The sequence below is a fragment of the Spea bombifrons genome, chromosome 12, assembly GCF_027358695.1.
Source record: "Spea bombifrons isolate aSpeBom1 chromosome 12, aSpeBom1.2.pri, whole genome shotgun sequence".
Classification (NCBI taxonomy): Eukaryota; Metazoa; Chordata; class Amphibia; order Anura; family Pelobatidae; genus Spea; species Spea bombifrons.
Window position 1 is genome coordinate 22,187,856 of NC_071098.1, and position 26,855 is coordinate 22,214,710.

Here is a 26,855-nt window from a genome sequence, read left to right on the forward strand (position 1 = left end):
GTCATGCAACTATTGGCTTATTGAGCTCAGTGTATGCACAGTATGCCGTAGAGGTAGCTGTCTACGAACAGCTCAACTTGTCCTGGAAAAAATACATATTTGTTTTCCATGGTAAAATGTAAGCAGTTTAGTAAGGCTTGCCCCTATAGCCAACGTAAGCAAAACTATGAAAATTGGCCCAACCTTCTACAGGGGAAACTGTGTTCTGACCCCTGGCACATCCTGCTCCTCAAGTAAAATATACAGTGTTGTTTACAAAGCATGCAAGCTTACTATATATTGATGGAAGTTATACTGTAGCACCTTTAGGCTCAGTATATAAGGTTATGCTATACCACCCTTAGTGCCTGGCTTACTATTTAATGATGGGAGTTATGCTGTAACTTTGTCAGTGTCTGACTTGCTATATACATATGGAAGTTATTCTGTTCCACTGTTATTGTCTGACTTAATATATAATCATGGGAGTTATGCATGTGTATATATTTAATTAATATACCACTTACAGGGACTGCAACAGACATTCTTCCCCTGTAGAGTAGAGTTGAGTTGTAATCTTTCTATCATCCATTATTCTTCCTTCTGCACAAGGCTGCATGTTCATATCACATTTTTTGTATGGTATGTCCTGATGAAGGCTCTGTGTTGCACTTTAATGTGAAGTCCTGCGAGTGCCCCTATTTTCTCTCTCTCTCTCTCTCTCTCTCTCTCTCTCTCTCTCTCTCTATATATATATATATATATATATATGTATATAATCATCAAGATGTATCTACTATTCATATTTTTATCCTTGATTATATATTGATTGCTTAAAGCTTGTAGAATACCAATGACCAAGACCAACTCTATATATATCGTAGCAAACAAGTGCATGCACAAGTAGTGTCAAATACATAGATTATTTTGGGAGTTAGCATTTTCAGCTAGCCCTGCCAGTATAAGGTTGTACAGTGCACCTGCAGACTTCTATGTGATTATGCATATTTACTCCACATTTCAGTAGTAAAGCCTAAAGGAAATCCAAAGTTGCATTTGCAAAATGTATGTTTTGTATTATTTTAAATGAAGGTACTGTTTTCCCTGCAAACAATAACACAGAATATTTTTTCAGAGGGTATTATTACATATTCTTTTTCAACAGAAGTTCAAATACAGTTGACTTTGTTATGAAATAGCATATTTTTAGAAAGTACTGCTATCATTTTATATACCATATTGGCCCTATATTCGGGGTTTTGCGTAGGGATGCGAAGTTCGTGTGGCCCGACGCCCGGGACATATAGTTCCGGGCGCCAGGCGGGTGTTTTTGTTCCGTTTTCATTTATCCCTGCTGTGGGTAAGCAGCAGGGCTAGGATCCTTCTCTCCGTGAGCCGTGGACGTCTGCGCGATGACCTCTGCTGCCAGAACTTCTGCCTATGGTGGAGCACCGGCATGACATTACCTTCTGGTGCTCCACCATAGAAGTGCCGGCAGCGGAGGTTGTCTACTCGTATCGCGCAGACATTCACAGGCTGCGGCGATGCGCGTAGACAACCTCTGCCACTTCAGCCGGTGCGTCTCTGTCGCTGAAGTGCCAGCAGCGGAGGTTGTTTGCGCACATCACACAGATGTCCACTGGCCGGGAGACCAGGGAGTCTGGGGATGCATTGGTAAGTCTGGGCACTTCTAGGAAGCTGAGTGGGATATCAGGGGGCAGAGTGGCACTTCTAGGGGGCATAAAGTATATCTAGGGTGCAGGTGGCCATTTCTAGTGGGCCTAAAGCATATCTGGGGGGCAGGTGGCCATTTCTAGGGGGTAGGTGGGCACTTCTAGGGGGCCTAAAGCATATCTGGGGTGTCAGAGTGGCATATCTGGGGGCATAAAGCATATCTCAGGGACAGAGGGGCATATCTGTAAGTAAGGTGCATTATTAATTAAGGTGGGGGACTTAAAATGGCTATTGGTTTTCTGTTTGTATATAACATATGCTGACAAACTGATAGATATCAAAAATGTTAAAATGCATGTCTTCCTGTTCATTCATTAGACAAAACACTGTTTTACCATTCCACCAATGTGTATTTTTGCTTTAAAAATATTTTTTTCTTTAAAACGGCAACAAACTTTAAGGGTGCGGCCTATATTCGGGTGCGGCCTATATTCGAGGCAATACGGTAGATATAATAGTTATTCTGCAGCATGATGCAATAGTTTTGTCATTAAGCTACACTATACAATTTAGTTGTTGTTTCCATTGTGTAGAAGGCTTCTAGAGGTTGTTATAAAAACATTAATTTATTGAATATATGTATTTTTCTATTTTTTGGGGGGACCCTAAAGGTGATCCTTGTTTATATATGTTTTCACAAATTTGACTTTTAAGTAAATCCATCACTTCTTGCAGAAAAAGGTTGCAGCATAGTGAAGTCAATTAGTTGAAATTCCTGGTATCATAGAAGCAGTGGCAGCTCCAGCTTTCATATATGGGGGGGCAGGGACCAAAGTGTGTGTGGGGTTTTAAAATGCTATATATATATATATATATATATATATATATATATATATATATATATATATATATATATATAATTTACGCGTTAAACATGCATTTTAACTACATAATATGTACTTACCTCTTTGAAGTAAAGACCGTGATTGAAATATGATTTCAAAATAACAGCTGAACTGCCAGTTATTTTTAATATATATAAATATTAGACCCTGCTGCCAATATATATTATTGTTGCCAATATATTTTATATTGAAAAAAATTGGACCCCAGGAAAGCATTTCCTTGGGCCCCACTCCACGCTCCCTAGCATGCAATCAATCCCTCCGCTACCACACCATAAAAAAATTTTTTGCCACACTGACTGCAAATTAGGGGAAGACAGTGAAAGTCAGTGCAGTCTTCCCTCTTTCTGACCCTACCATGACATTAAGAGGTCCTGTCCCCCATTATCATCACCAGTGTCCCTTTGTCCCCTCATTCACTAAGCCATACCTCTCTTTTACCAACTTCCTGTAGTTCAGGTATAGATGAAACAAACAACACATGTAAACAACACGTGCATGTATAGAACAACTGAATAAGACATAAAAACCCTGTATTTGCAGGTATACATAAATAATGTATGGAAACATAGCACTGCAGGTATAGATCAACAGAACACACAAACCCAGCATTGCAGGTATAGATCAACTGAAAATCACATGTAAACCCAGCACTAAAGGTATAGATCAAATAAACACATGGAAACAGCACTGCAGGTACTTACAAACTTACAAACCCTGTATTTGCAGGTATACAAAAATAATGTAGGGAAACATAGCATAGCAGATATAGATAAATAGAATAACACAAAAACCCAGCTTTGCAGGTATAGATCAATTGGAATTCAACTAAAAACTCAACATTATAGGTTTAGATAAATTATAAAACCCCTAAATTACAGGCATAGATCACAGGTTGCACACCCCAAAGGCCAGCCTTGGCACCCACATTGCCAACATAGAACCTGACCAGCACCCAAATTACACACATAGGATGTGCCCCCAAATAGTCCAGTGTACGACATCTTTGTCCCCAAAAAGTCCGCACTGTGCCATCTTTGTCCCATAAACACGCTACCTGTGCCATCTTTGTCCCATAAACACCCTGCCTGTGCCATCTTGGTCCTCAAGGCTTAAACCTCCTGCTTGTGCCATCTTTGCCTTTATACATAGATGCATTTATACATCTATGATACAACCCTTTTACAGTCAAATAATTTACAGATATTTATTAATGCATTCTCACAAATTCATTAATTCACATAATTCATCCACACATTAATTTATACTCGCACTCATTCAGACAAATCATCCACACAATTCATTCATTCTCTCACTCATTCACACAATTCATCCACACATTAATTTTTCATTCTCTCACTCATTCACACAATTCATCCACACATTCTTTCATTCTCTTACTTATTCACACAATGCATCTACACATTCATTCATTCTCTCACTCACTCTCTCTTTATTTCAATATTCTTATCACCTCCTTTCTCACTATTTACCTCTTCCCTCCCCTTTTCTCACTATCAACCCTTCCCCCCTTTTCTCACTATCTACCTCTTCTCCTCCTTCTCACTATCTACCCCCTCTCCCTGCCTTCTCACTATCTACCCTCTCCCTCTTTTGTATCTACCTTCCAGAAGTCCTGTGGTGGGAGCGCAAGGCCTCGCGTAGGAGAGTGAGGGGTGCTGAGCGTTGCTGAAAACTTATTCATAAGCGAACGCTTGGTGCCTCTCTCTCCTCCAGTTTGCATTCAGAATTTCTAGAAATTCCTGCACATTCTACAGAGGGTGGTATTCTTTTACATAGTCTAATTGATGATTGGCACGTCTCAAATTGAGTTGTCCTGATCCGAAACTCACTAGAAGCTATCTACTTCTACTTTGGATGCCCCAAAGCTTCTATTTTTTGTGATGAACCTAAGAGAATCATCAATATAGATGTACAACTCTTATTTCTTACCCTCTAAATAGGTGTAGGCTCCAGTCTACACAACCTGAGATATGAGCAGCGTGTATTTTGGATATTTATGCAGTTTACATTCTGCTGAGAGGGGTGCAAATGTTTGCTCTATATCTTTTTATACTGGCCACTCCCTGACCAATAGAGCCACCAAGCTCATTACTTATTTGATCAAATTACTAGTGTAAATCCTGTGAATATGTGTGTTACACCTAAAGATTTAAATGTTTAATTTAATCACTGTTATAGACCAAATAGCCATCAGCTTGCTTCTGTTTTTGTTTATATTTATTCTATGAAGCCTACAAAATAGAGATGGCACTTAAATACTAGGCTGGTAAACCTGTAGGTAAAGCTGCAGGTTTGAGTATGGCCACCATTATTTATGTAAACAGTTATTATTATTAATATCATATAACTTCCATTTAGTATTGCGTCCATTATCTATAAGTTCCCAGTAACACTGGATATAATTTCTTTGAATAACATGAAATGTTTATTTCTTCCCCTTGTGAACTTAAGATCTTAGATCTTAACCAATGGATCTTAACCAATGGTTGTGCACACTCATGAACTGGTGAACTTGCCTGGGTAATGTCCCTGTGCTCCTTTCAGATAGACTAATTCACTATATGCATGATGTCAGGAAGCTACCTGATGGTGCAACATTTCTCCTTGAAACACTGCTCATATCCCAGAGTGCCTAGGACATTGATGTACATATGGTTTGCATTATTGATTCCTGGGGGAAAAAAAGTGTGATTTGTAAGTTTTTAGAATTATACATGCCAATATATGTGTACTGCTCAAAAATGATATAATATATTCATATAAGCAACCTGGTTACTGATTAAAAATATTTAATTTAATATTTGAATTTTTTTAAATGAAAAAATCGGTTTTAGATGTTTCAGTTGGCAGTAAAAGAGACAGTATTGCTAGTCAGACAAGAAACCCAGGTTTTATCAGTGACAGAAATATTTACTGCCAAACTTATTTATTTATTTTTGCAGTGCCATTATGAAATCCAATCACTCCTCTTTAACATTCCCCAGTGTTATAAAATTACAGTTCAGCTGACAAGATTTTATATACCAGTAGCTGGTCTAGAGTCTCAGTGAAAGTTAATTGAAACAATAAAAATATTTAATCACAAATCAAGAAAATAATATTTGACAGTAAATTTATAAGACTTTGACATACAAGGATGTTCCGAGGGCATCATTAATGGTTATCATGAAAGTTAAGTATTATAGTTAATAGCTAAAATCTCATAACTGATAGTGATTTAGAAATCTGCGCTATAAAGTAATGTTGCGTATTCCAACACAATTTGAATTATAAGCAGAACCTTTTTGGAACCATGTTTAATGATTGAAACCATGCTTGCCAACCAACTTCAGTACTAATGCTAACTATTCCATTGACACTCACATATTACAAGTACAGACAAATCAGCAATGCAACCCTGAAATTTATAGGGTACACACTGAGGTATCTATGCTGGCAAACTACAATCTATTTAGAATATGATAGGGAAGATGGGGTTAAGATGCTAAAGTGTGATCAACTTTGACTCCACCGGAATATCTCCTTGATATTTTTTAATGAGAACAGGAACCGATTACCATTGCTGTAATTAATGCCGTACTTTGAAAAAATGTTAAGGCTTGACACTTAGTGCATAATGACTGGGAATTCTGAGTGTTCCATAACCTGGAAAGTATGTGCATGGAACCAGTAAAATACAGATTCTTTTGATTGCAAAATATTTTCTAATATATCAACATGGACAAGAAATATTGGCAGGTAGTTTGCCATGGGCTAAACAGTGAAACAGCAGCTGTGTACTAAAATATTAGTAGTAGTAGTATTTATTATTATAATAGTAAATATTAAAAATGCCTACTTACATTTAAGTATACTTAAACATATAGCCATACCTGCATGGGAAACCTCATTAAAGAACAACTGTTACAGTGTACCATTAATTACTGAACTTCATAATGTATTAATGTAGCAGACTTGGAAGTAAGCAGACTTGGAAGGTATAAAATTAGTGGCAGGCAGTGACTGTTCCATTACAAAAAAGAACTATCCCGGTACTTCTAGAATCCGCAATCCCCTAGTGGTCTTTTTATTTATACATACGCAAACTGAAACAACTCTCTGTTGAGTGTTATAGACACATATGTTTTGCTATTTACTTATCCAATGTTTCATTTACTTTTAGTTTACTATGTATGTCTTTATATTTGCCCCTCCTTTGTCTCCATCATGTGTAAGTGGTCCCTGCATTATTCTAGTGCTTAGTTACTGGCCATAAAACTACATTTACCATACTGAAAGCCAAGCTGCCTAGCATGTCTTGTTATGTAAAACTTGGGTTTAATCACTAAAGTGTTACTGCATATGCAAGGGTGAATTAAAAGAGATTCTGCTGCAAGACGAGATTGGATGGTTGTGTGTAATGCACAGTGAAATTGATGAATTTTCTTGAAAATAATTTTCCAGATTGAGCTATGCATTATGTAGAGCCACCTAAATCCTTCTTGTAGGAGGACCTTACCAGGGATTGCCATGAGCAGCGAAGCCAGTGAATTGAAATCCTTCATATCCGATTTGAAATGTTGGATAGTGTCGCTAAAATGATAATACTTTCAAGTATTAAAAAAGTTTGTGCTTCAGATAAATTTGCCAAGTTTCTGCTGTTACTTGGATGTTGATCAAGTAATGTACTCTTCATTCGCTAATTAAATGCAGCACAACTAATCTTTATTAGTGAGTGAAATTATTAAACCAAATCACATATAAATTATTTGTGTGTAATTATAATCTGTTAATCATGTCAAGCTAAATCTGGATGTATTTTGGATATGTTGTCATGAACTATAATGGAATGATGCTCAGATGTCTTATACATTATAAACAAACACAATGTTTAAATATAGTGCACTAAACTCTGTGTAAATTGATTCCCCAAGCAATGTTTCAAAACCCATAGCTTCAGATTAATTTCCCAGAATTCACAGGATATAAGCAGAGCAATTTACATACAAATCATCACTGAAAAGCATAAAAATTAATGGTATAACATAAACCTTCTGTAAGTAATAACAAACCTTTAATGCATAATTCCAACCCGGCTTCTTTGGATGCAGACTAAATACGTAAAATGTCGGTATATACCGTATTTGCTCAGTTATAAGAGGACCCTGATTATAAGACAACCCCCCAAAATGTGAATATTAATTTAGAAAAAAAAGAAAAAGCCAGAACATAAGACTACCCTATAAGAAAAGTTTAATTAGTAAATATTAATTCACATGTAAACTATTATTTCATATTTAATAAAAACTATGATTGAGAAAAATGCATTTTTGTTTTTATTTCCTTTTATTTGCCAACCTGCCCCCCAGTTATGCATTATACCTCCTATATGCCACTCTGCCCCCCCCCATATGCCTTATACCCCCTATTTACCACTCCGCTGCTACCCAGGACTTCTATGACTGAGCACTGGAAGGTCACGTCATGCCGGTGCTCCGTCATAGAAGCCCTGGCGGAAGTGTCAGGAAGCAGCGGAGGTTGTCATGCTCATCTCTGGCAGCCTGGGAACATCTGCGTGATGCACGCAGACAACCTCCACTGCTGCTGGCCGGTACTTCAGCCGGGGCTTCTATGGTGGAGCATTGGAAGATCATGTCACGCCGGTGCTCCATCATAGAAGCCCCAGCAGACATCCACTGGCTTCCAGAGAGGAGGATCCAGGTCCCCTGCAGCGCTGCGGGGGATCTGGATCTTAGGCTTGTAGTCAGACCTCTATTTGCTCTGAAAGAAACCTTGTCTTATAATCGAGCAAATATGGTAGTTTTTTTGCCCATTGCTTCTCTTAAGTATTTTACAAGATTCATGTAGGGAATGCATATGGCCAGTTTTGAATTGTTTTCCATACAAAAACATATAGGGATTTCCTAGAATCTCTTATATGATATCCTCCTCCCCACACCATGGCTATTTTAATTGCAGGAGAAACATTGTGCTGAATGCATACTCTCTGCCAGCAATCTCCAGGGCTCCAGTTCCGTGGGAATCCCTATGCGCATGACCAGAAAGCACTCCCATTGGTAACAAAGTGACACCACTGAAATTAGTCATTGGTTGCTTGAAACAGCGAAAACTGTCGCCAATCATGAACACCAGAGATGGGTCTTTTTTATATTTTGAGGGGGCAAAATATGAATACATAATTAAAGTACGTGCAAGATACTTGAATAAGCATTCTTTGTCGGTGGTGCTGTATAGAACTTTAGACTATCCTTTTAATAACAGAGCTTCTTCAATCATTCACAGGAGTGGGTAGATTCCCTGGGGCTAAAAGTGAGTAGCAGCATACTGATAGATAATTGCGACTCAAATCTAAAATTCAGCAATGGTGACCAATATCTCCTAAATGTTGTAGAAGAAATACATATTCCCTTTCCTGGATTGTGAACTGTGTATCCTAAACATGTAATAAAATGTATTACATTTCAATGCTTAGCAATTAGCAATACTCTATAATGCATATTTTAATTGCTAGTATGAAAACAATTTAAATTATAGACCTAGACCATAATTGGATTTCGTACTGTAGTAGTATTGTGTGGAGGACAAAGCACAAATAGAACCACGTGAAATGATTATTGTTGCAAACATTATATCTGTTGTATAATTATATAAGTGCAGTTCCAGTTCGTCAGCTTTGTTACTTTATAAATTCTACACAGCATGTACTTAAAATGCAGTTTATACTGCCTCTGCACCGCAGATAAACAAATACTACACTATGGGACCTAGTATGCATTTCACATATTAACAGACAGAGATTAATGGGTCCTGAAAAGATTTATATTAGTGTTCAATCTAGAATGAGGCACCTGCCTTGTGGGAGCACCATGAGCACGCTGTTGTGGATTCAACTTACCCACCTACAGCGAACAACAACTTGCAGTTTAATATTGTTTAAATCTTTCCCCGGCTGGTGTTCTACAGATGGTAGAAAGTAATAGAAAATAGATGAGTACCGGATGAACTTATATTTACTCTACATGTAATGAATTTACTATGGAATTAAAAGGCATGTCATAGATGCATCTTCAATGTGCCTTTGAATATGCCCTTTTCTGTCAGAATATACTCCATGTTAATATCTGTCACCATATATCTCTCAGGAGAGTTTTGACTTGCCCAGCATAACACTACTGTATGAAATAAAAGGCGTTGTTTTTATTCACATCCGGGTCTCTCTACTGTCTTCATGTTTCTTAGTGTATATGTCTTTGATGTGATTCTCCAGAAACACATTTTTTATGAGGTTTTATGTACCTCTATATAGATATAAATATTAATGCTGAATCATAATAAGACTTTATATGGCTAGTAGACCAGGTCACCGCCGAGACTTGGGCATGCCGTATTCCCCGCTCACTTCACCTTTTGCTACATCAACTTTACAACGTTTGGGGAAAGCGAGCCAACCACCCACATCCCAAAAAGTAAGGGTTCCAGGTTTGCTTATATCTACGCCAAGGGATTCGCAGTAAGAATTTTGCCATCTGCTTATATACTTTTTCCTTGATTTATCGCACAATATACCATTTAACATGTCATTGGCATGGGCAGGTGATGTCAGGTTTCAGTCCTTCAGTCACTTCCTAAACTATGGAAGAAAGCTTTGTAAGATGGGGACTGTATACACTGTATTGTACTCAGATATGCAGTACAGGTGGTGTTGGTGCATGCCCTTGAAGGGCAGGAGCTGCCAATACAGTAAATAGGTACTATTTCTCAGTGAAACATGACAAACTGGTATTCTTTGTTGGTTTCCCTTCACTGTGTTCTTGGGGTTTAATTGCATGATCTCTTTAACAATTATGTTTCACGTCTTCCATCGCTGGTACTAAGCAAATCTTTGTCAGGTGACTTTTCATACCATTTTGGGCTACTTTGCTTAGTCATCGAGTAGTTTATGTCTAGGTGTTTCCTACTGGGCCTTGATTTGTTAGATTGTTATATTTTGTTAAATATTGTTATCAGGGCCATCGCTCATGGGGTGCAGGACCAGGGCATGTTAACTGTTGTGGAATCCCCATTGGCATCATGATGTAACTGCTGTGAGAGAAAACACTGAGAACTCAGTGTTTCCTCATGATGACTACCCAGGGTAGTCATGATGACTACCTGGGGTATTGCAAGGATCTAAGAAGATCTGGGGTTCAGCTGTGATAACTGTGAGATGGGTAATGCCTCTTCTGCAACTACCATTCCTTTTATAGCACATAATTGTACATATGATTTAATAAATATGGCATTAATAGTTTGCATGTAAAAATTAGGCTAGTTAAAATAAAATAAAAAGGAGAAATAACCTTACCCAGTTACTTTTCAACTGGAAAGTATCGACAGAATGAACTAAAGCCACTTCACTTGGTAATTATTTGCCACATAGTAACCGCCCTGCCTGTAAAAAAAAAATGAAAAAGGTGTTTGCTCAACAATAAATCACTTCTAATTTTAAATGATGCATCCATTTTGACTGTGTTATTTGCATCGTCTTTGAAAAAGCATTATATGATAATCATATCCATATTCTTCCAAAGAAAGCAAGTCCAACTTGAAGTCTGTCTTCAAAGATGAAATCCCATCACTAAACCCTTTCCGGTTCCAGGATGTCATTTTTATGAACTGACGTCCAAAACTGTACTGCGTTTTTGTCAGGGGCAGGATCAGACACAGAACTCTCCTTAAGGCAGAAAAGCGTTGATGCACCTAGTTGCAGACGATTATCCGCTATAGCCTTAGGCTTCTATAGTGCCATCTATAGACACAGAAGTAGTGCTCATATGCACACATTTATCCTTACTCCAGTACGTATTCCAGTGTGAAAGCTTCTTTGCCAGTATGTCATAATTGTGTTAATGTTATTGTTAATTTTCACTATGTTATACTAGTACTATAGTATCTGTTGGCACACAATAAATAATTATTTTTAAAAAATAAATAAAATGTTAAGTACTTTAATATTTGGAACCTCCATCGTGGAAAATTGCCCCACTAGACACGAAGGAATCTGAAGCACGGGGAGAAGTCTAGGGATGCACTGGTAAGTCGGGGAGGCTAAAAGTGGCATATGGGGGGGGGTATAAGGGCTTTCTGGAGGCAGAGTGGCATATAGGGGGTTAAAAAGAATATCAGGGAGGCAGAGTGGTATATAGGGGTGTAAAAGGCATATCTGGGGGCCGAGTAGCATACAGGGGGTTAAAAGGCATATCTTGGAGGCAGAGTGGCATATAGGGGGTATAAGGCATACCTGGGGGGCAGATGTGCATAACTGGGGACAGGTTGGCAAATAAAAGGAAATAAAAACAAAAAATGCATTTTTCTCAATCATAGTTTTTATTAAATATGAAAAAATAGTTTCCATGTGAATTAATATTCACTAGTAAAACTTTTTTCTTATAGGGTCGTCTTATGTTCAGGCTTATAAAATCGAGCAAATGCGGTATTAAAAAATCATTAAATAGGAATGCTGGTTACCCCGGAACCCCCTATTAACCAAATATTAGGTTAACCTCCTCTGATCCACCCAGTCCTGTTCCTGTTGGAATGGGGAAGTTAAATAAATTCAAACCATTAGAGGACATCTTCACCTGCCCTCTTTGGCGAGTAGGGTCAAATGTACTAAAAGCTTCTTTGGAGGGTACACACCCTATCCCAGGCCTTTGCCCCTCTCTCCAGCATGTGTCCAAATCATGCAATGTTTGTCAGTGTGCTGGAACACACAATAGATTAAAAATCAGAATATTGGGAGGGCATGCAGACAGTTGACTGGGACAAACTGTAAAATAGACCTATGTTATTTTTTTATATCTTCTTTTTCTAAGAATTTTCATCTCACAGATTCTTTTAGCAAAATTACAAAACCTTGGTTATGGGCATCCATCCATAGCTTAATGTGTGCAGTACCATAGTAATTTGTATAATCAATACAGTTCAAAATTGTTTCTCATAAGACCCCTGTTTGCCCCCACAGTAGATTTCATTACACAGATACTTTTGTTGGCATTAACTTTAATAAATGTCTTGACTTGATATATCTTGTATTCAAAAAGTATTCAAAAAGATAAATTCAACAAAACAAGCAGGTATAGTAAGACAGTCCAAAATACCGGTTCTTCTATCGATCAATAAATAAACAATCTTTTTTTGCCACTGTACCTTTCTAGTAAATCTGTTGTGACAAGGTGCAATGTTTATTTCTAATCACCTCTGAACATTTATTGTTTTTCTGTCACAATGGATGGCAGGTCCAAAGCATCAAATATTTAGTTATATGTGCAACACTGAATTTTTACTAGTTGCAGATATCTGACCGCTTGGCTGCACTTTACATAGCAGTGCTGTATGTTTAATAACAGTTTCACTGAAATCATAATTGCTGTTTTATTTATAAATGTTATTCCATTTTGGATTCATTTTGCAATTCGAATCATGTTATTTTGCTTCTGATTTTTTTTAAATTCATGGTTTATGTTGTAGTCCATTCGCTATTAACGGTAGTAACATTTTCTTTTAAAATATCCCATTCTCCTTTAAATGTTGAGATTTACCCCGTTAGTGTGAAAATAGATGAAGGCATCTTTGGTGCCCTATTTTACATATCTGCTATTAGAAGTGCTGTTCCACCTAGAGGCCTGACCAGATAAGTACTGCATCATATAGAGCGAGCAAAAAGGTATCTGTCATTTTGTTTTCTAGTTTATTGAAATACCAGAAACAGACCTGTCATTCTTCCAAAGCCCTCCTCTATGCATTGCATCACAGCAGTCTGACCTCCAACAGATATTATCACCTGCCTTCTCATTCTCATGCACTTGAAACAGCAACATTTTAGAGATCCTAATACACTGTGGTGGACACTGATGGAGAATGAGTTATGATGCGTGATGGGTATGAGAGATATAGGTGTTTTGTGTGATAGGTGTGATCGGAGTGATGTGTGATAGGTGTGAGGGAGTTAGGTGTTTTGTGTGGTGGGAGTATTACCGTTCAGCAGTCCTGCGGCGAGTCTCCCTGCTCGGTCTTGGTGCCGGCTTGTAATGATGAGCGCTGGAAATGACGTCATCTTCCGGCGCTCAGCATTACAAGCCGACACCGAGACCGAGCTAGAGGGCTCGCAGAGGAGAGAGAGAGGGGCGCCAAGCGGGTAAGCAATTGCCCCACTCAGCTCCATTGTCGGGCCAGCCCTGGGTGAAGTAATGTGTGATAGTGATAACAGAGTGAGGTGTTTTGTGTGATAGGTGTGCGGGAGTGAGTTGTTTTGTGTGATGGGAGTGATGTAACTTTAAACTAGAAGACCTTAAAGGTAATGCCCCTTCTATAATGTCTGAGATTATAGATGTCAGAAGTCAAGGGCTGCAGCGCATCTTCTGAAACAGAGAGAACCATTTCTGGAATGACACAGATCTCGCCTCAGATTTATGCTCAGAAATCTGTGCACAGAAATAAATGATGATGTATATTGATGCTATTACTGTCGATACAAAGAGGCCATCTGCCCAAACCACTCAAATGCTTCTGTTGTTTTCCTCTTGCTGTTTGGTATATCTTGAATCTCTTTGCCCAGCTTTTGCCAAGCATAACAGCTTTCTCTCTTGGCTGATCCCACTCACCTTTGTAGTGATTTAAGCTTCTAACCCATAGCCAGGGAAGCAGTGATTCATAGTTTCAACCATTCCACAAACCCATATTAGTTGATTCAGAAGAAGGCAAAAAACCAGACCGAGACAGTCACAGTCATGTCATCTAAAAGGGAAGAAACCCCCTTCTTGACTCCAAGGGAATCAGACTCACCCTGGATCAACATTATGTATCTAGTTTTACTATGATAACTATGTATGGATTTCATAAGTTTCAACTTATTTAACAAAAGTGAATGGATCCACTTACATGGATTTAAGCAGTTACACTGCTCAATGAAATGAAATAGCCATCTGGGAGAGGTTTCCGCCACTCACAATGATTAATAAGTGAATAAGTAAAATAACAGACACATTTAACCGTCCCCAATTCTCCAGCTAAATGGTGTTTGATGAGGTATTTGCCGGCGTGTGTACTTCGCGGCTGGATTTCAAGGATTTTCCGGGCTTCTCCCCCTCTGGCAGATATTGCAGCTAATCAGACTATACAGACGTACAGCACACTACACTTTACATGCTAGACAAGTATTACGTGTATAAAACCCCTTTCCTTGATTTATAAAATGTTTAATTGGTTCTGATTTATTATAACTTTGTTAACATTTTAAGATCTGGGCTCCCCTAAACATCGCATGCAGTATCTCTGGCCAGCAGTGACCAATGTTTACTTGCTATATTTCTGATTTCCCTATTTTGTGTATTAAAATTGGTTATGAACAGAATCATCTTATTGTCATTCTTCTTAGTTTTCCTACTAGAATCTAGTAACTTTTCTCTCACAATTACTCCTGCCTTATTTAGAACCTCTGTTATTATCTTTTGCTTAAAATCTTCTGTTAACTTGTTTTTCTGTTCCTTAAATCCTAAAAATGTTGTACAATTACACCGAACTTGGGCTAAAACTTTATAATGTACATAACATTTTTTTCCATATTATATTCATTTGTCAGATATATAACAAGACCTTTATTATTCAAATACATTAAAAGATCCCCCAAACGGTGCCATCCCACATAAGTATTTTTGGGTTTTTTTACCCAAAGACTCTGGGTTAAATCTGACAAGTTCCCAGTTATACAAATATGAAACAAAATAATCCCAATGTATATTATCAAATCAAACATGTAACAAGCATTATCTCATTAAGTATGTCCCAGACCTTACATAGTTACATAGTACATAAAGTCCATCAAGTTCAACACTTCTTGATCCAAAAGAAGGCAAAACACCCCTAATTAAGCTACCGTATTTGCTCGATTATAAGACGACCCTGATTATAAGACGACCCCCCAAAATCTAAATATTAATTTAGGAAAAAAACAAAAAGCCTGAATATAAGACTACCCTATAGGAAAAAAAAGTTTTACTAGTAAATATTAATTCATGTAAACAATATTTTCATATTTAATAAAAGCTATGATTGAGAAAAATATATATTTTTTTATTTCCTTTTATTTGCCAACCTGCCCCCCCAGTTATGCACATCTGCCCCCAGGGTTGCCACTCTGCCCCCAGAAATGCCTTATACCCCTATTTGCCACTCTGCCCCATGATGTGCCTTTTAACCCTCTATATGCCACTCTGCCTCCAGAAATGTCTTATACCCTTCTATATGCCACTCTGCCCCATGATATGCCTTTTAATCCCCTATATGCCAGAGTGGCATATAGGGGGTTAAAAGGCATATCATGGGGCAGAGTGGCATATAGGTTGTTAAAAGGCATTTCTGGGGGTATATATATATATATATATATATATATATATATATCTGCTAACAGCAATCACACTCCTATCAAGCCAAGGCAGCCAGTACATGCTGGAACCTGAGGATGATAGGGGTGTGAGTACAGCCTCCCTATGCCATGCTACCACCACCACCCTTACACATCCATACTAACACACACTAATTCACAAACATTTAAATACTCATTCATTCCATTAATCACACATACTTCACACATTAATCACAAAAACCCTCCCCCACCCCCTTACCTGAACTGCAGATCTCCCACTCGAAAACTTCTGCAGGGTCCCGGCTGTGCATGTAACTTCTCTGGCCCCGCCCCCAGAGGAAGGAGGGGGGAGGCAGAGTTTTGTGACACGCTGCTAGCTTCTTGTTCTCCTGCTGCTCGCGATCAAAGCCCGGTAAGTAGCATGGCCCCAGCAGACATTTGGAGGTCTGATTAGAAGACGACCTCGATTATAAGACGAGGGGTATTTTTCAGAGCATTTGCTCTGAAAAAAACCTCGTCTTATAATCGAGCAAATACGGTACTTTGAAAGCTGCCATCAGGGGGGGAAATTCCTTCTTGACTCCAAAAGGCAATCAGATTTCTCCTTGAAGAAGCTCTAAAATAGTAATTCTATTTATAGCCCTGTATGTCATGCCTTTCTAAAAAAAAATATCCAGACCCCTTTTGAAGGCATCTAATGTATTTGATAACGCCGCCTCCCTTAGCAGTGAATTTCATACCTTTATTGTCCTTACTGTAAAGAATCCCTTCCTTGGTCTATGAAATCTCAGGGCACACTCTCCTGGAATGAGAGTGATCTTTACGTGTAGTTACTAAAATGTTTGAATTATTTCATGTTATTTAAACCAGCTACCATTTAAAACATCTAAATACATGCACTTCCTTCAAGAGAGTGTCTTTGATAAGTCTTACATATATCAGACGAGGAACTTGACTGCCAAACAAAAAGACAATATTGAGATCCTTCTCCCATTTGCCGTGACAACTGCATTTATACATTTTTGCCAGACCATATTTGTAAAATGCTTTATTTTGATTGATAAATTGTTAGATTTTTTTACCTACTTCTCTTATTGTCACACACTGCTATGGAGAGCAATTACCTAATCATTCCTAGTCTAACAACAACCAACGTAATGTTCATAATTATCATATATTATACATTGGGAATGCTCTTTTTGCTGAAATAGGAGAATGATTTCCATAGTGCAAGCCTGGATTGTTTTTGTCATATTACTAAACTAAGAGACTGATGCATTTCATCTGATGCATGACAATTCATAATTATCATTCTGTTTTGTGAGCTATATAGATATAGGCATTCTCTGACAGACAGTCTGCAGTGTACCTAAAGGGGGGGGCAGTTCACCCCGGGTGCCACTCTTCAGGGGGTGCCCGGTGGCCCGGCGGCCACTTATCGCAGTGGCACAGACAGACTGTTTCAGGAGCAGAGGTGGCACAGGCAGGCGAAAAAGGGGGCAGCGGTGGCACAGGCAGGCTGTTTTAGGCGCAGAGGCCTACCATGTCCATATCTGGCTCAGTACATAGTGATGGGAGTTATGTTGTACCATATCTGTTTAGTAACGTAATTTAATTTATTTTTTCAGATTTCTATTTTTTTCCAGTTGACATACAGTTTACAAATTTGTGAAATAAATATTCTTGGCAACATTAATTTTTTTGTATGTGTGAGGGGTGTCACATACACGATCCGCCCCAGATGCCATATACTCTAGGTACGCCCCTGCAAACAGTAATTTGATTTCATTGTAAATATCTATTGCATGTGATCATCTTACAGCATTTGCATCTGCATTATTCTGGCCTCTCTGTGAACTTCCGCTAAAGGGCTGATACACAAGGGCAACCTCTCCCCACTTTACGGAAGTTCACAGAGAGGCCATGTCCATTGAGAAGCAGGTGAAGAAAGAAGACACAAGAGCAGCAGGTGAAGAAAGAAGACAGAAGAACAAGAAGATGCAAGAGAAGAGGCGGGGCAAGGAGACAGGGACACGGAAACGATCCAAAGAGAAGGTAAGGACACAATGATTTTCGCTCGAAAACACATAGACCAAAAACTACAGACACATGAACCTCTTCTCCCCTCCTTCACTAAACAAATGAAAAAGTGAGATGTAATTACTAGATTTGGTATCTTGTAAATACTCTAGTTCATAATACAAAGTAGGAAAATAAAGCAAAAATTACTGTAAAGACACAACACAGAAAGAGGCAGTGATTGTATTCATATCTCCTTTATGCTATCACAAAATGGCAACATGCCAACTTGCAATGCAGTCATTAATAGAGGCTATTACTGAGATTTAAAGATTGAAGGAGTAGTGTTCAGGTTTATTACTGAATAATATAGAGTCTAATAACATAAATTAACATTGCAGTGATTATGAAGCACAGTGAATAAGTGAGTATATTATTGAATGAAACAGAGCATTTAACTAAATAATGCAGAGCGGTAGCACATAACAGCACATATCTTAATACCGTGGGTGCTATACAGAAAAGTCTACTGCTCATAAATTATAAATAACCTAATAACCAGGAGCTTATCTGAAAAAAAAAACATGTGCTGGGCTTACATTTAAAACTTCAATTACTTACTGCGCCACCACTGTGCACAATTTATTGAGAATGGAAGCAGACTTCTACTGCTTCTGGCAACTACCAATGGCAAATACCCTGGGTAGATGTTTTTGATTAAAAATCAGACATTGCCACTGCTATTTCTGTGATGTTCAGAGTTACTGAGAAGGGACTGTGATTAACGTTACTCAAGTATTAATGTCTTAATTAATTCCCTTTATACGGTACTGTGGAATATGATGGCGCTATATATAAAACAATAAGTACCGTATTTGCTCGATTGTAAGACGACCCTGATTATAAGACGACCCCCCAAAATCTGAATATTAACTTAGGAAAAAAAGAAAAAGCCTGAACATAAGCCACTCTGGCATTTAGGGGGTTAAAAGGCATATTATGGGGCAGAGTGGCAAATAGGGAGGTGAAATGCCTTATACCTCCCTATATGCCACTCTGCCCCATAATATGCTTTTTAACCAGAGTGGCATATAGGGGTATAAGGCATTCCAGAAATGCCCTATGCCCCCATTTAACACACTAACACACACACACACTTACCGGTGCTTCCAATTTCCTGCTGTTTTGCCGGGGCAGCGGGTTGACGTCTCCTTCCGCTGCAGCCGGAAGGAGATGGAGTTGGCAGCGGGGGTTTGTCTGCGTCCGTCGCGCATACCTTCCCCGGCTGTCAGAGATCAGAGTTCCCCGCACCGGGGTGGCACAGTCGGGGAAGGTATGCGCGACAGACGCAGACAACCCCCGCTGCTAGCCACACCTCTTTCCGGCTGCAGCGGACGTTGTCTACACGGATTGCTGCCCCGGCAATACAGCAGGAAGCACCGGTAAGTGTGTGTATGGGGGGGGGAGACAGGAGGATCCAGGTCCCCTGCAGCGGTGCGGGGGATCTGGATCTTAGTCTCATAATCAGACCTCTATTTGAGGTCTGATTAGAAGACGACCCCGATTAGAAGACGAGGGGTACTTTTCAGAGCAATTGCTCTGAAAAAAAACCTCGTCTTATAATCGAGCAAATACGGTAATAATAATTGCATAGCCTAAGTGACCAGTTGACCCTGTTTACAGGAGGGAATCCCCACATGGAGAGACAAATGCCCATTCAAAAGTTTGGGTCATTTAGAAATGTCCTTGTTTTTGAAAGAAAAGCAATTTTTTCAATAAAAATAACTTCAAATGGATCAGTACGTTATCAATGTGCTAAATATTAAAATAACCTTTTTTGTAACTATGTTACCACAGCTAAAAATTTAGTGTGTGTCTGTGTCTAGATCCATATCTACATCTATTTATCTATCTATCTATCTAATCAGCACCACTGTATCAGTGTTATAATCCTACACTGATATTTACTTATGGGTTTTGATTGAACATCTGCTCCCCTAGATGTTATTTTTGTTTTGTTTTTATCCTGTGTGGCCTTAACATTGATTTATATGCTACGATAAAGCTGCCAGGTAAAAAAAAAAAAACTAATGGCTTTATTTTTCATGAGTCATGTTCACTGCTACCATTTATGTCAGGCCTAAAAAGCTACAAATTTAAAACAAAAGAAAAAGAGTTTATAAAAAAAAAATAGTTCATTGTCTCAGAATGGTGGACATGTTTGTTTCCTTGTGTCCTCAGATGCCCATCATTTTAACACGCTAAACTCAAGTAGAACACACTCTGATATTTTATTATAGTGAAAAACAGAACATAGGGTCAAAAACTGTCATACTGCTAGTTACAGTATGCTTTTTTTATTACACATAGACCTATAAACAGAGGGCCAAGACCTATAAGACATTTTCTCTAATGGAAGGCAGGGAATGTTAAGCAGTAGTGGGGAACGTAAAGAGGACGCCAACTTGTATAGGCAGTACAGAAGGGGATGAATTAATACAACAAGTTACACCTCGGCTAGAGAGTTATATACAGCCCGGGATACCCTATATTAAGAGCAGGGTCAGGTAACATTTGTGACCCCGAAGTAGAGTGCAGCAGCTCACACTACATAGCTGTGTTGAGGAAAGACTGAGGCTCTTAGTGTGCATGTCTGGTGATGTGAGTGTCTAGGTGTGTGTGTGTTTACATTTTAACAGCGTATCTGCGAGTTCCACGGTTGCAATCTCTTTTTCCTTGAAATTTTGAGGGTCGGCTTATCCGAGAATGGGCTTATCCACAAGTATGTAAGGTAGTTGGCAAAAAGGCACAGGTTCATCAACATTAACCCTTCCAAGAGATGGCTTATTGCATTTATCCAGACGTTTTGTGCACATTGTGTTTGAAATTGAGAAAAATCATTGTGTTTTCATGGGGAGTCAAAAGAAACTCTGGATCAATAAGTTATGCTGTGAACTCCCAAATTCTCCTCTGCCAACAATCAATCTAATTTATTTTTAAAGTCACCAAAGTACTTGCTATTACCACATAGATAAGTAGGATATTCCAAAGCTTATCAGCCCTCAGAGCTCAATTTCGCTTATTGCAATTGTAGCTTTTCTTTGTAGTCTTTCTCATTCAGTGCCCAAAATTCACTGGTAAGGTTTTATGATTCATCTTAGTAAGCTTGTTGGTTTGGCTGATGTAGCCTGACACCGCATATGGTTACTGTTTGGACTCAAGTAACACCCCTAAATCCTATTCATATCATGATTTCCCCATTTTGACCCTATTTACCTCTGAAATAACATGTGTCATATGTGTGTAACTGAATGCATTACTTTACAGTTAAATTGAATATTGTCTGACATTTGTTTAACCATTCTTCCAATTTAATTAAATCATTCTGCAACAAACACACATAATGAATTAAATGTATAAACCCACACAATTTGGTGTCATTATGTTCACAGTGGTTGTGTTTTATATAGTAAAAGTGTATTACTTTACTGGATGGGTAGTAACTAAGTGGTAGTAGATTTTAATACAGTGATAGAATGTTAACATGAATGGGATCGGTATATCACCATCATGAATATAACAAGATCAAGGACACATTTTGTTTGTATCTGCAAAGATAATTAGCTATAAATAACAATTTGATATACAATTTAAGAAGCAAATGAATAGAATGGAGCCAGGGGTACCACATTTTTCACTCACGGTTGAGTGGCTTCTCCAAATCATAATGTACAAGTACACTGTCAGAAGACAACAGTTTTTTGCAGCATTCAAAGCTGTAATATAAACTTAAGTCCACCTCCGCAGGGGCGGGCTGGGCAGGGGGGCAATTGCCCCCCAGGCCGGCCGAAATCTAATCTAAACGGTCGCTGGGTGCTGATGCCGCCGGCCGGCGCTACTTTAATACTTTTTTTTAAAATGTAATATGGCAAGCCGGATCGGCTATTAAATGAAAAAAAAAATAGTATTAAAGCAGCGCCGGCCGGCGGTATCAGCACCCAGCGGCCGTATGCGATGGCCGCCAAGTGATGGGAGGAGCGTGAGGGGTGAAAGCTCCGCCCCCTCACACTCACCTTTCACCTCTCACGCTGCTCCCATCACTACGCGGCCATCAGATTGTTGGAAATTGAATCTAAACGGCCGCTGGGTGCTGATGCTGCCGGCCGGCGCTACTTTAATACTTTATTTATTTATTTTTAATATGGCAAGCCGATCCGGCATATTAAATAAATTTAAAAAAGGATTAAAGTAGCTCCGGCCGGTGGAGCAGCACCCAGCGGCCGTTTAGATAAGTTTTCCAGCAGTCTGATGGCCGCATAGTGATGGGAGCAGCGTGAGGGGTGAAAGGTGGGTGCGAGGGGGCGGAGCCACTTCACTTGACTTGCCCCCCAGGCCTTAGGCTGCCAGCCCTCCCCTGCACCTCCGTGAAGCATCTGTATCCAGTAGACAGAGGTTCAGCAACAGTGGTTTTGTCAGACAGGAAACAATGGTTATAATTAAGCAACCTTAGGAAAGCTTGCAGTTCTTGTTTGTTGGAACTGGGGTTCTATGGATAGACGCAATTCAGTAACCAAGGAAATACATGCTGCATCCATCAAAGAAAAGTTTATAAACAAGTTGTAGCTGTTCAGCCAATTACTGTATACAGTCCGCTCCAGTAAGAACGTCATCAAAATAAGGTACTACGCCCAGAAGTCCAGATAAGAGGTCCTCCATTAGTTTCTGGAATATGCCCGGAGCAATGGAAACGCCAAACTGCAAATTACTCAGAATGCTCCTTTGTGTGTTTTTTCATGCATCAGCAACCTCATCATCCACAGGTAACTGCTGGTAGGCTTGAGCCATATCGAATTTGGCAAATACCTTCCTTTTTGTCAAAGTAGTAAGAATCGAAATGATTTATTGATTGTACATTTGTAGTCAGCACAAATTCAGACATCACCATTTGGTTTCTTCGCTGGAACTACTTAGGGTGTGTTACAGGTTCAAGTATACCTTGTTCTACAAGATATGTAATCTCAGCATCTCTTCTTGTCTGAGAGCTAATGCAACTCTGCTTCATATGAATTGGGGGTACTGTAAAAATGAATACAAAATAAATAGGAGAGCCAAGACCTTCTTTGAAAACTGCACTAACGTCGTCAATCATATCTGTAGAGTATCTGTGGTTAAATTCTGAACTCCAGTTAATGAAATTCCTAGGGGTTCAAACCAATCTCTGCCTAGCAAACTTGCTGAATTAACCATACCCTTGACATTCACAACCTATTTGTGTAGGCTACCAATGCTTTGAATATCTACCAATACTTTGAATATCACAGGCTACTATTGAAGGGCCATTATGAGACCATAACAAGGTAAATGTCTCTTCTGAAATCAAAGAATATGTGTACCCGGAATCTACTTCCATTTTGCAAGGTACATCTTAGGGGACAATCTCAGTGTAAGCCCTTAAACTTAAGCCTGTCCTGATGACAAATTGTCCACTTTGTGGTACTCGCATTCTTATAATGGGTTTGTTTTCCATTGGCTTTTCTTTGGCAAACTGCATTTTGAAAATGACGTGTATTATCCCTGTATTTTCCGCCACAACTATAACAAATTGAGCTGCGACATCAGTGTGTGGTGAAAAATCCTTTGATTTAACAACCATCTTCTTCGCTAGATTTATGTCAGGTGAGTTATCTTTGCTGGAGGGGGATTGCATCTCTTTTGAATGTGAAAATGCAGCTTCATATGTGAGTGCTTCCTCTTGTGCAATAATACAGTTCTGTCTTGCAAACAAGTCTTCTCTGCAATGTTTCATCATGCACTCCACACATAAGCCTGTCCATTAGCAAGGATTCTGAACAGGCCCCAAAATTGCAATTTTCAGATAGGCTACGCAGTTCTGCAATGTATGCTGCAATACTTTCAACCGGTTGTTGATTCTGTCTGTTGAAATTTTAGTTGGGCTGGGTGTGATTTTTTTAACAGTGCTAGTATTTCTTCAAGTGAGCAGTCTTTCAGTTTAGCAGAAAATATCGTTGATCAGTATCAAAAGTCTTAGATCCAATAACATTCCGTGAAAAAGCTCTTTTCTGAATAGCATTAACCACCTTATATATGCTTCCTCACAGACACAGACAAGCAGCGACAATAGAAATTATTCTTTAGTTTACTTCAGTGACAACACACATACGATAAAGATATAAACACAAGAGGCACTAACAAAACAGAGGACCAGGTGCACAATTTCACTATGCTGCCATCTACTGGAAAACAAACTGCATAACACCCCAATACAAAACAGATGTGTGTTTCTGTGTGAGCATGGATATGTAAGTGTCTGAATGCGAGCATGGATGTATGTGTATATGTATAAGTGTGTGTGAGAGGGAGTATGTCCTAACATGGATGTTGTGTGTGCATGTGTGTTGGCGTGTGTGTGTACATTTGCGCAAATGTGAGAATGCGTGTAAAAATATGTGCCAGTTTGTATGCCAGTTACTGGGGGCGGAAGTAGACAAAGAAAGAAGACAGAAGAAGCAATAGAAGAAGCGTAGGTGCGGGAAAGGAGACATGGCCACAAAAGTGGTCAGTGAAGGAGGTAGGAAAACACTGAAAGAGTGTCAGTGTGAAAGCATGAGAGAGTGAATTTATTAATCATGACATAATGGATGTGGGTGTGGTTTTGGTAGTTGTGGTTGTGGGGGGGGGGCATTTCATCCTTGGGCTGGCCCTGAAACCGACTATAGTATTAACATTAAAATTAAAACATTTTTTGTCTGCAAATGATAACCTGAATTTATTAATGTATTATTTTTATACTTTTACACTACTTTATTATTATTTTTATATTGAGCTTTTCAGTATTTCTCTTAGCTGCAAAACAATGAAGCCTCACCTTTTCCTCCTACTTTCCTGTACAACTTTGATCTGATAGATGTTAAGTCTATTTTTTACTTCGGACTGTTACTGTTATTAATCTTCAGTTATAGAAGCAATTGCATTTTCACTTTTAAATTGCATCCCATATGATTAAATGATCATTAGCCATGCAACACAATACTAATATGACTGCATTATATTTCCTATATATAGAACTGGTTTTTGCAGTTATGCATTGATTGATTGTTTATAAGGGAGGATAGTGACACAGTTCACTAAACCGAGTGAAACATTACAATCCCTGCTTGCTAAAGGGGAAGCCTGAATGATTTCGTAATTTCTGTCCAATCGCAATTCATTAATAACTCAATCTAATAAAAAAAAATCATTGCTGTCAGCTGAATATCGTTATTCTCAAAAGGTTGTGATTCCATGGACCATTGTGCAGAAAATTTTACATTAAATGACTGACACAATACTGGACATATATGTCTCTATATATATCTATATATATCTATTTATCTATATATATATATATATATATATATCCAAAAAAAACTGTTATTTTCTCTAGTCATCACCACAAATACGATTGAATACCTGCTAAATGTCAGGGACAGTTTATTGTCCCTGACAGCCCCTCTAAAGAAGAATGTATATTTAGTACTTTGTGAGTACTTTAATATGCATTATTTTTATAGAAGAATGCATATTAAAGAAGCGTGCATATTAAAGTACTTTGTGGGTCCTTAAGGGGTTAATATTACAGTAGAAAAAGATACAGATGTCAGTTATACGAAAACACCATCAACAAGAACACCATAAAAAGTGAAAATATTGCTTGGTAGCCGTTAACTAGGATTTGGCCCATGTGTGCCATTAGCCTTGATACTAAATAAAGGAGGAATTGAGTGGAACGTTATGGGGACACATACTAAATAAATGTTAGTGGTGGGCTAGCGGCTGGCTTAGGTTCTGTTAGGTTTGGGCTACCATTAAACCTCAATCACCCTCTATTTGTATTCTACACATCGCTAGTCTTTCTTATGAAGACTCTGGCCTTTAACATATACTATAGATGTCACTTATTCCGTGCCACTGGAGTCAAGTTCCATGTAAGTTTATTAATTGGTTGTTATCACTAATCATCCTCCTTTCTTTTATGAGCTACCCCATGAACAGCAGCGATGCGTGAACTGTAACTAAAGTCAGTGTTCCAGGTAGCCTTACATTTAAAAGTGTAACAAAATGTTCTTTAAAAGCTATGATAATATGATATAATAAGATAAATCATAATCCAGCATTATTACATTTCAAAAACTGCACAGCTACACCTGCATTTGTTTTCAGAAGTACCTGTTTACTTGCCATTTATATGCAGCACAGTTGCTGGGATTCAGAATGTATGAGTTCATGAATTTCCAGAGAAAACATGTTAATGATAATGTTGTAGTTAAATAAAATTGAATTAGCATGGCTTATTTAAATTATTAGATGCACATAAGAATAGAAAAGTAGTTTCAAGCACCTATACCCACAAAACTACGGTACCAATATAAAGGAGATTAATTAAGTTTGAATTTACAACTTTACATCTTCAACAAATATGAACTGGAATAATGTGTAGTATTATGTATTGTATATTTTGTGGCATGTATGATGATAGCTATTGTTTTTTTTATGCTTTTAGCTCAATTCAGCCCTGCTAAGACTTATGAAGAATGGTGGGCATACAAAGAGGCCGTCCAGGGGAGTTTTGTACCAGGTACTTGTCAGATATCTCTAATCTTTATGCTTTCCAAATGCCATATGATTTAACTCATTTATTGTTTTTGTATAATGCATCAGATATCAGACTGTACCATACACTAAAGCAGAATTGTTTTTTAACAAATCTAAAAAAAACCCCAAAAAACATAAAAATTGAATTTATTTTTTTCTTTTATTTGGTATACATATTCACTTTTTGAATTTATATAGCT

The 26,855-nt window shown here is 38.4% G+C and overlaps 1 protein-coding gene across 1 annotated transcript in view; it reads left to right on the forward strand.

The window, feature by feature from the left end:
* Positions 1 to 26,855, forward strand: part of LOC128470300 (carbonic anhydrase-related protein 10-like) — a 93,389-nt gene that overhangs the window by 14,628 nt on the left and 51,906 nt on the right. Inside the window, exon 2 of the mRNA XM_053452166.1 lies at positions 26,564 to 26,638. Coding sequence (XP_053308141.1) covers positions 26,564 to 26,638 — 75 coding nt within the window. The remainder of the gene's footprint in view (positions 1 to 26,563; positions 26,639 to 26,855) is intronic.